This window comes from Porites lutea, chromosome 1 (genome assembly GCF_958299795.1).
Source record: "Porites lutea chromosome 1, jaPorLute2.1, whole genome shotgun sequence".
Classification (NCBI taxonomy): Eukaryota; Metazoa; Cnidaria; class Anthozoa; order Scleractinia; family Poritidae; genus Porites; species Porites lutea.
Genome location: NC_133201.1, coordinates 22,819,024 through 22,830,319, shown reverse-complemented (window position 1 = coordinate 22,830,319; position 11,296 = coordinate 22,819,024). Strand labels below are relative to the sequence as shown.

At 40.0% G+C, this 11,296-nt stretch overlaps 2 protein-coding genes across 2 annotated transcripts; one reads left to right on the top strand and one right to left on the bottom strand.

Annotated features, from left to right (window-relative positions):
- Window positions 1-5,161: 5,161 nt before the first annotated feature.
- Window positions 5,162-10,966, bottom strand: LOC140926506 (uncharacterized). The gene is made up of 6 exons (XM_073376238.1): window positions 10,941-10,966; window positions 10,284-10,883; window positions 9,517-9,701; window positions 9,103-9,300; window positions 8,520-8,970; window positions 5,162-5,294 (listed from the first exon to the last, which is right to left on the bottom strand). The coding sequence occupies exons 1-6, from the start codon at window positions 10,964-10,966 to the stop codon at window positions 5,162-5,164; spliced, it is 1,593 nt and encodes a 530-aa protein (XP_073232339.1).
- LOC140936354 (uncharacterized) lies at window positions 5,765-7,534 on the top strand. Its single transcript, XM_073385822.1, has one exon. It carries the CDS (start codon window positions 5,765-5,767, stop codon window positions 7,448-7,450), a length of 1,686 nt encoding a protein of 561 aa, XP_073241923.1. The 3' UTR covers window positions 7,451-7,534.
- Window positions 10,967-11,296: the final 330 nt, after the last annotated feature.

The following is an 11,296-nucleotide window of genomic DNA, read 5'->3' as shown; positions in this document are numbered from 1 at the left end:
GCGCTACAATGTTAAACAATTCTTGATATGCGACGATTTCGCCTGAAAAACCTATTTGCGCAGGTACCCATACACAGGCTCAATCTTTGTGTCAAATTGAAAAGAATTTCTGGCCGATATTCTATCATTTAAATTGGATGGTTAATTCAAGACTTCAATAAACTTGGATAGACTAAAACAACTTAAAGAGAATCGGTGTGGCCCAAAAAGCCTACCAAAAGCACGGCTTCGTAGTTTCAGGTCAGCGGTCTCACCTCACGAATGCCTACTGTAATATAGTATGTTTTGTGCTTCGACCTTCTTTCATGTGTGTTCTGTTTTTCGGGGAACACTTTATACTGTTAAGGAAGTAGTAGATTGGTTTGTACTGCCCTTAGCTATAACCAGATTGACTATGGTCAACCTCATAGAGTACTAAAGTGTGACGTCATAAAAATGAAATTTCTGAAATTATGGGATTTGTCAGGATATTCTGAAAGAACAATGTCCAAGAGGCCTACTTGCCAAAAATGAGCATTTGGGGGCAAATTGTCTCTGAGATCGTAGCCCAGTTATGCTTACAAAACTCCATACAAACCCTTCTAAATTTTTTTTGGGTCGACCCAAAAAAAAATTAGAAGGGTTTGTATGGAGTTTTCTGAGTATAACTGGGCTACGATCTCAGAGACAATTTGCTGCGAAATGCTCATTTTTGGCAAGAAGGCCTTTTGGACATTACTCTTTCAGAATATCCTGACAAATCCCATAATTTCAGAAATTTCATTTTTATGACGTCATCACTTTAGTACTCTATTGTCATTTCTTTATTGTTGATCATGGTTATCCTTTGCTTGCATAATTGTCACACGACGGGTTTCCATAGCTGAGAACCATGATTATTCACATTCTGCGGATGTAGAATGATGGGGGTTTAAATTATTTGTTAAACTAGAAATACGTTATTGCAAAAATCTCGCGAAGCTGTAAATGGTCCGCAATGAGAATACAGGGAAACAAGCCAAAGGGCAAAAAATATGTCGAAAAAAAATAAACAGAAAAAATGTATAAAGAAAACGCAATAAATAAATAACCACGCAGAGATTCGAACCTACACTATGATTGCCTCCAGTGCGTGAGGTCAGCTCCCAGACCACTGGGCCTTGCTGCTGCTGGACAACTCTTACCGTACGATTAAAGTACTAACAGCATTTTTCTCTGCCATACACGCTATTTGAAGCTTGTCGAGTTGTATTTATCATGAATTCAAGGAGAAATTGAGGAAAACTAGCTTAAGCGAGTATTTCAAAGCCATTTCGCTTTACTTCTGTGTTTATTCACTCTTAGGATTAACGGCCGCTCGATATATTTATACGAGCCCGTCTTCTTCGTTGCTCGCGTTTCAAGTCCCCGTTCTCGCTGCAGTGGAGTTTCGATGGTAAATCTTCCCCAGCGAGGATTCCCAGCCACTTGTTGAATGAAACCTTGTCTTGTGCCTGCCGTTCTCTTTCAGTTGTCTGAGAAATTGACCGCGATTCACCGATAGTAAACATTGTTTGACAGACGATGAATCAAGACATCAGCCTTTCATGAATAAAACATGATAGCGCACCACATATTTTGAAGTCGTGCTGAAAATGCACCTTGACGTCACACTGGATGCGGAAACCCAAGAAATATAGAGAATCAGTAAAATCCAACTAGTGGTCCATTATCAATGCTGCGTTCTGATTGGTTGAGCTACTACTAGGCTATATGTTTTAGCTCACTAGTAGCGAAAAGCGCGGGCTTTTTGGCGGCAAAAAAGGATTAAAGTCTAGCTTTGACTAGCTAAATTTTTTTTATTCTCGATATTTTTCACCAACTAGTTGGCCTTCGGCCTCATGGGCTATTGACTCAGAGCCCATTTGGGCTCGAGGAATTATTGTTAAATATTGCCAACTCGAGTTTCTGCGTCGCTGTGCGATCCACGCGGTACAAGGAAAGACAATTTTATAGGCCTCTCGCTTGGCGAAGAATAATCATATAACCACAAACATTCTGTAATTCAAAATCAGATTATGGTTGTATAAACTTGTAGACTAACTTACGGTAAAAAAAAACCCTCATCGACTGGTATACTTCTTTAAGAGTGGTTGTCAGAGAAAACCGGGCAAAATGTTAAAAACGTCAACGGAAGGGGGTCAACAGAATAAGTTCATACTAACATCATAGATAGGTTAGGTGGAGTAATGGACAAATGTAATAAACATAGGTTCTTCACTGCTCTTGTATTAGAGATACGAGCATCACTTTATTCGACCCCCTCGGACGCCATTTTTATAATCAAATTTTCACCATTTTCTGAAACTCACAGAACCCTCAAAAGTTAACGAGGGAAGTTTATTTTTTGCATGCGGTACAACACATCATAGAGCTACTTTCTAAAACCATAAGAATTGTTAAGCAGCCACGGACAAGACTAAAATTTTCTTATTTTATCTGACCTAAACTCAGTGTCTGCAAACGAGCAAAAAATCACGCATTTTTGAATTGATCTACAGCGCACAACTAAAACGACAGAACAACTCTGACAGCCAAATTACAGTCTACTATTATCCATGTAACCAAAACACTAATAATCATTTTGGGCCATTGAAACAGGAAGAAATTAGAAAACTCACATTTGTCATAGTTTCCAAGCTTTTTCTTGCAAACAGGCCGATCCCTTCGTGTTTGTTTTAAGTCCTCTTCGTGAATTTTCTTCCATATTTCGCTGTAAAGTATGTTCAGCAGCTGGAGAAAATATCAAAAAGCTCGAAATACTGCCTTGATTACATGTTCAAAGGGTAAAAAGTACTGAGCAATACGATGAAACTAGAAAATAACAAAGCGACGCCATCTTGAAAATTCAGCACTCAGGAGGGACTCGCACTAGTAGCTGCCTTATCCACAACGTGATGAATTACCAAACAGATAAAAAACAAAAAAAAACAAACAAACCGGCTTATCAGTTACCTACTACAGTCCTATTTCTTCTTCAGTCACTACTTTTAGTTAAATTTAGCTTTTTTGGTGTTGTCTGTTTTTTGGGGGGGCGGAGTGATGGGGTGTGGTGAAGGTGACCAATCGCCGTTACTTTATTCAGTCTTCATTTACTCTTCATTCACTTCATTTTGAGTTATCCCGTATAAGTCTTAGCATTTCTTTGGACTCTTTATTGTATCATCTATTTTTGCGTCAGTCTTTAATCACCGTCCATGTCCGAAGGTCAACTCATCTCCTGCTCATAATTTCATGATGCACTTTTCATAGTCCGGAAGGCTTCGCCCGAAGGGTACCTCGTTCAAGCATCAGGTGTAACAAAGGGTAGGAAAATCACAAGTTGAAGTATGTGAAAGGAGAGGAAAATCTTTCATTAAGTATTTTAAAGGGCCTTTTATCAAATGTTTCGAAGGAACACGCCTTATGGCAATATCATTTACATGTTAAGGGGTATCTTTTGTCAAAATAGTGTATTTAAGGGTGAGGGACTGGACCTCGGGGCGAAGCCTCTCCGAACAAAGCTTTATTGAGTAGTCTCCCACCCTCCTCCCCTTCTTCCTAGGGCTTTCCACAAGTTGGTCGGCAACTTTTCGGCAACTTCTAGTATTTCGAGCAACTTTTTTCGTTTCAAGCAACTTTTTGCATAATTTCTGAGCAATTTCTCTTACTAGTTTTTTTTTTCAATTCTGAGATATCTGAGCGGCTCTTAGTGCAGCTCTTCGTGCTTAAATTCGCCTTGCTTCCATAAAGCACAGTGTTTTAGTAGACAATTTAAGAGTTTCCTATGAAAAAGGAGCCAGGTCCTCACCTCTTGGGGGCATATGATGGGCGCAAGATGCAGCTAGGCTGCTAGGTCAGAGGTTTTTTTGAACAAAAAAGGCAAAACGGGGGACTTCGATTCACACTTGACTGACACGAGTGTCTGAGGTCAAGAAGGTCATTCAACAATTTTAATGGCTCATGCTACAATTTTTACAAGATTAATATTAATATTGATGCGTAGTCTTTACTCATACATATTTTGGTTTTAATTGTGGTTTACGGGCTCCTGATGGCGGACAGAGTTATCTAGCAACGCTAATTACGCTATGAAATAGCAAAAAATTACGTTTTTATACTCTGCCAGGAGCCATATTTATCTAAATCGGGGTAGGAGACCGTGACTGGATACCTTTTCCAGGTATGGGGTTGACTTCATCGAAATATCAGGGGCACCCAACGAGAAGATAGTTCAAAACCGCTTAAACATAGCATTGTTAAACGTATTTTAGTATTTAAACGGTAGATATAGGCATATTTTTTTCCCCTAGAAATTTTTCATGTGCTCGGATTTCCTAGTTGAAAGTCTGGCTATCCGAAAATTAAAGGGATCAAAACTTACCTTTTCGAAAATTTCAGTCAGAAAAAAGGCTCCCGAAAATTCTAGGTGACCTTTTACGGGTAAAAATCCGTCAAAAATGGGCAATTATACCACTTTTTAGATGTTCGAAAATCCTTGGAGAGGCAGGCAAGCAAGAAATTTTACAACAAATATTCCCAAAATTCTAGATCGCAAATCGTCTTCCGAACAGATATTTTCCGAAAATTGTCGTTGGGTGCCCCTGAAATATATATCATAGCCATTAAATGTGCTAATTTTAGCACATTTTGTGCCATCTCGTGTGACTCGCGCGCGCATTTTTTGTAACAGCGCCGTGGAAAAGATAGCCTCCCACGAAGGCGTTTTTAGGGGAGCCCGTGTTTCGTGGTTAGAGATGGAAAACGAGGTCCCCTAAAAATGCCTGCGTGGGAGGCTATGGAAAAAATTAACAAACGAAATGGCGATGGAAATTACCTCCTTAGGAGATGAATAAATTCCATTTCTGTCATCATTGCCTCCTCTGAATTTAAGGCAAGACCTTGACAACTTCTCTAAATGTGAGGAATGCTTATGTTAAACAACGTAGTGAGAAGCAAATCCAGTGACGAAGAGATGTAGGAGATTTCAATTCTTTCACAGCTACACCAGTAAACTAAAAGGAACTTAGTGGCTTTAAACGTCCAGGTGTACGACTTCTATCAATGATCAATACGATCGAAAAGGTACCAACTCGAGTTAACACTCAGACCCCTTTTACAAATTTTTGAATGGCCAAAAAACTTGGACGGATCCGCCTTTTCTTTACATGCGACCGGCGGAGCCATGAAGGTTTTGAGCTGCAAACAGTACTGCAATCTGTAAGAGAATTTGCGCGTTCCCTCTAAACGTGGCGTTTATCTTGTGTGGACCGTGCAAAGAGCATTCTGAAAAAGAAGTGAGCAGGAAAAACAATGAGGGGAAGGGGTACGGAGTGAGAGTCGTAAAAACTCCTTTAATGGTACTTTTCAACAAAAGCTCCTTCCGGATCCTTCCGGTATATCAGATTCTGGTAAACGCTATGAATGGTTTATTTTGACTGCTCTTGTCAACATTCGAAGGTCTATTACCTTATGGAAATACGAAGTGACAGCGATGAGATCATCAGTTAGAAGGCTTACTTTCAAAAAAGTACTTCGTCCGCTGGCTCTCTTGGCCGCTTTGCGGCCTTATGGCCGCTCCGCACACTGATTCAACTGCGTGTACTATGTTTATTTTAATGTGTTGTTTCCTTTTATGTTTTTATCTTCTAACGATTTTAGGCTGCAGAGTGTAGTCGATTTGAGATGGGACGAGTATGATTTTTGCTTATTTTATACTCAGACTTATGTCGTATTTCTTTTGTTTTAATGTAGATTAACTTTGTCCATGGGATTCGGCCACAGAAACTGTGTGGTCCTAGGCTGTCCCAACAGTGGACAGAGGCTTGGGAAGTGGGCGGCGAAGACCTGTGAGCATCATGGTTGTAAAAATGGAGCAAGCATGTGTGACTGCAAGCCACCCTTTAAATTATTCCCGTTCCCGACAGAAAAGAAGAACCCGGAACGCCGATTACAATGGGCAAAAAATATAAGCAGGAACAGTTTGAATGGGGCTCTTTGGATGCCTAACAAGGATTCAAGAGTTTGTAATCTACACTTCGTTGACGGTGAACCAACGGCTGAAAACCCAGACCCAACTTTGCAACTTGGTCACAGCAAGAAAACGAGAGCCTCCAAACGCCCACCACCAACGCCACGGGATAACTCTCTTGCAGTAAGATCCAGAAAACGAGCTAAGCTAGATACAAGCAGCGATGAAATACCAGTACCTGTTCTTGACCACTCAGCTGACAACCTGGCTTGTGATGATGTTGAGCTCCAAGACCCTGAGCCCTCTACTTCTGTCAATGATTGTGTTGACATAGACAGAGCATCCGTAATTCATGACCATTGCTATGTCTATGGCTGGTATGAAATTAATGAAAATTCGAATTTTTGCATGAACACATGTTGCTTGAAAAGCAGACAAGACAAAGACAAAAAAATCGTGAAACTTTCAGAGAAAATACAGGAGCTAAGTGAAAAAGTGAAGTTGCTGGAAGTTCAAATTGTAGCCAAACAGGATAAGGGATTGAAGCATTCAGATCTGAGAAATGACCAGACTGTAAATTTACTGACTGGTATCCCATCAAAGCCTGCCTTTCACAAATTATTTGACTCTGTCAAAGGATCTATAAAGAAAGTGAGATATTGGAGTGGCCCTAAGAAAACATCCAGAAAAGGCAGGAACTTTAGGAAATCACCAAAAAAATTTGGACCAAACCGGGCTCTATCTCAAAAGGACGAGTTTCTTTTAACACTAATGAAACTCCGTTTGGGATCCACCAATGCAGACCTTGCACAAAGATTTGGAATTTCACGAAGTACCGTATCAACTATTTTCAACACATGGGTCAAAATTTTGGCTAATGAACTGAAATGCCTAATATACAATCCTAGCATGGAAGTTGTTAAGAAAACACTGCCAAAGAAGTTCAAAAAACCAGGATACTGCAAGGTGCGCCATATAATAGACTGCACTGAAATTTTTATAGAGACCCCAAGCAACCCTGTAATCAGAGAATCGACGTGGTCAGATTATAAGCACCACAATACTGCAAAAATCCTAGTTTCAATCACCCCAAATGGGGCCTTCAACTTCATCTCCGAGGCATGGGGTGGGCGCACCTCAGATGTCCATTTAATAAGGGAATCAGAGTTTTATAACATCCTTGAGCCATATGATGCAGTAATGGCAGATCGTGGATTCACTATTGCAGAGGATCTTTTGCTTCACAGAGCTGACCTTTTTATTCCGCCAGGGAAACGTGGACAAGAACAGTTCACGAAAGCTGATGTACAGAAAACTAAAACAGTAGCTAATCTACGCATTTTTGTAGAACAGGCCATCAGGCGGCTGAAAACATTCCGTATAATAAAGAACGAACTGCCCATCTCTCTTATTGGTAATCTTGATAACATTATTATTGTCTGTGCTGCATTATGCAATTTGTACAAGCCTCTTTGCAAGTAACACGTTATTTTTGGCACAAGATATAGAGTCAAATGTGTAATTCACGAGAAAATCCATACCCCCACTATGGAGGGAAATTGGAAATTCCAGCGGGGGGGGGGGGGGGGTCAATTTGCCACCTGTTTTATAGGAGATAAACATCCATAAAAACACTACTGCACTTTTCATTTGGAAATTCCTTAGGGGTTGGGGGATCGTTTGAAAAATAATTCCCTCCATGGTTTGGGTATGGGCTTTTTCTGCCTCTTCTGGAATAACACAATTCAAGATATCAACGGTATGTTCACAGGTTTAGGGAAACTGATTTCCTTGCACTGGTAGGATGACATTACCACAAATATGCATAAACAAGGGATTAGCCAGGGGGGGACTAAAGGGCCTGGCCCACCTCTCTGAAAGGTAATATATAGCAAATATATGGGACAATCAAGTCCAGAAAAAGCACAGGCCTCTCCCTTTTAAGCCTTGGGCCCCTTTGAGCCCCTTTTGACAAAACCCTGGCTACCCCAGTAATACAAAATTTATGTTGATGTCTTAATAAGACCAGTGTAATCAGTGTAGGAAGCAATTTTTTTATTAACAACTTGATGAATGTTTTATACTTTTGACATTAGATATCAAGGATCAAATAAAGCAATGACTAATACAATAATACATGTAGTTGTTCAATTATATTGTGCAGGCTCCATGGAAATATGATTGCCTGTTTATATAATCAGTCAGATCAATTTTCTAGGTATTTTTTTAAACAATTTATTTTCGCAGTAGTTTCAGGGCTGGTGAAAGACAATTACTATAAAACCAGGTTAGATTTTCTTCAAGCCTATGCGAGTATGTGGCATTAAATCTGATTGTTTCCAAGTGATAGCCCTTTTGTGTGTATACAAATAAATAGCCCAATTGCCTCTTTGTTATGGCCATCTCACCCTGGACCTGTGCAAAGTACTGATGCTGCTGCTTTAAAGATACTTGTCCATTACACATACATAAGTATGACAGATTATCTGCTTAGGGAATTTCATTGGCAATGCTAAAAGGGTTCTTGATCTCTACTACTGCTTCCCCACAACAAGAGCACTCTATCAGTAAGTCTGGGGATGCTCCCAAGTACTGTTTAGTTTTATCAATAAAGATACCACATTCTCTATACCTAACATCCTTGTGGTGTTTTTTGAAGTATTTGATGAATTCCTTAACTGCAATGGGCTCCACATCTCTGCCATATTTAAGAGCTGGTAAATTTGTAGGTGGTTTAGCTTTTCCCAATAAGCTATCAACAAGTTTATCGGCACTATTTTCTTCATTGACTTTCATTGATTCTACTTTAGTGAATACTCTATAAAAGTTTGAGGCAGTTATTCTGCCCTCCCTTTGCTGGTGCCAAGCCTCATTACCAGCCTGGCCAACAGTTATTTTCTCTACAGCATCAATTTCATCACTGGAGAGTATGTTACTTTCTCTAGGAGTAGATATTGGCTGCAGTGGCTCTGGTGTGCATTCAGCTTGACTCACTGATTCTACTTTAGTCAATGCCCTGTAAACATTTGAGGCAGTTATTCTGCCCTCCCTTTGCTGGTGCCAAGCCTCATTCTCAGTCGGACCAACAGTTATTTCCTCTATAGCATCAATTTCATCACTGGAGAGTATGTCACTTTCTCTAGGAGTGGAAATTGGTTGTAGTGGCTCTGGTGTGCATTCAGCTTGACCCATCAACACAAAACAGGAGTCTGGAAATGTATCCTTTAAATTCTCGTAGAAACTTCTCCTTCTCTCAATGTCATCCAGAGCCCTCTTTTTTTCTACCGGCTGAAAGAGGCTACGCCTGCTGTCTACAGTTGGTCTGGTAGGTTCTTAAGAAAACAAAAACAAAGCTGATCAAATCATGAGGTAATCATAGGCTCAGAGGCTGCTACATTTTGTGGTAATATTACAGGGAAACTGTATCGTGATGCTGCATGAATGAAGTTCAGCCTTGTTTGCAAAATAGTTTAGCATATTCATTTTTCAGCATTTCTCCAATAGCAGTGATTCCTATGTCCTATGTTTACTATATCTTACTTAGTTACCTTTATTTAGTTTTGATGACTTCCAATTCATGTCAGCAATCTTTGTTGGCTTGATAACTGTCTTTTCTGATGGAACATTCCACACACATTGTCTTGATGTGCAAGCTGGGTTGGTCATTCCACTTCTATTAGCAGCCTCAACTCTAAACAGCAATGCTATGATGTGAATACAAGAGCTGCTCATTCTGAAATTATAAAAAAGGGAATGAAAATAATCATGTAGCATCTAAAAACCTCAACACTGTTGGGGGGCTCAAGAATAATATTGCCCTGCTCCTAGTTTTGTGAAATTCATCTCCCAATTATTTAATAATTAGACCTCAAGTCAGAATGTGCTATATGACAAATGCACCACAGGGCCAGAGGCCAATACCACAAAAAGATGCAAATTCTAATTGTTTTAGTATAGACCAACAAGTTAATCTGTTTTGTGAGTGTAGATACCATTATTTTGTGTTGAAAAAAAATCAAATTGCAAGAAAGCAGGTAGTTTTGCCAGGCACAGCCTATCATTAATAGGCCATTAGTTGCTCACTCAATCAGAATGAAGGATTTGTAATAGACCACTGGTTGGTTTATACTATACCATGACTCTCTCTTAGTTTCAAGGAGCTTGTACCCTTTTTAATTCCATGGTTGAGTCCATACCACCATATAGCACCATCACACCAGTAACATGAAACTATGAAATGAGATGAAAAATAGGGTTTGACTCTACAAATTAATACTAATTTATGTTCACTTTTATCTGTCTTGGTAATACAAACCCAGCAACACATGTACAGTAGGCATTGACTATAAAGCCATTATTCTTGTTCGCACAAATCCATGCAGAATGCGGTGTATCCGATATTTTCATGGAATGAGTGCATTTTGCTTTTAAAAAGCAATATTCCGAGTCATTCGTGATTTTATGATATGATATCTCTTTCAACCAGCCAGAGTCAAACAAACGATACGCCTTCCCTTCTTTGTATTCATTTAGGACGCGTTTGTGGAAGTCAACATCCTTCCCTGGGTGATCAATCATCAAAAACAATGTTATATCACTCAGGTATATCGGCGGCCAAGAAGTCATGTTCTCGCTTTCCTTCACCCAGCCATCCTTCAGTTTCAAAGGATCTGGAACTGAGGTCCCGTTTGGCATTATGAGTAATTTTGCCTTCTCTTTTTCGGTAGTAGCAATTCGTTCCAGAGCAGTTGGCTTGATGGAAATGCCCATTTCTGCCGTGGCAAATACGCGGGCTACAAGTTCAGCTTTGGTTCCTGAAACCTTCAAGTCCCGCTTGCGACAGAACTCTTTCAGTTGCTCAGGTTTCCATGTCTGGAAAACCTCGAAAGGCAGCTCTTCACGACTCATATCACACCTACATTATAACAAAATCAATAAAAAGTTAAAACGTATTCAACTATCAGAGCTTCACCTCTGCTCCGACTTCTGTCCATTCATTTAGTTAGGAGATAAAAACAAAACGGAACAGAAATACGACTCCTTACCTGTTTTGGCCTTGTCACTGGAGTTTCTGTAAGTGAGTCTCGTTTCGATTCGATTATGAATACAAAGGGTAATAAATCAAGCGAAACAACTTCAAACAAGCACAGATGGCGACCAAACAAGGATTTGATGCCCACTTATCTCAGTCCAACTGTATTTTCTATATTCCTGCACGTGTAATCCAATATGGCGAAGCTGCAAGTTGATGCCCACTTTTCTGAGCCCGCCTACCCACAATGCCGTGCGATCCAACCGGAAGTCCAGAACTCCTGATGCATGTATTGG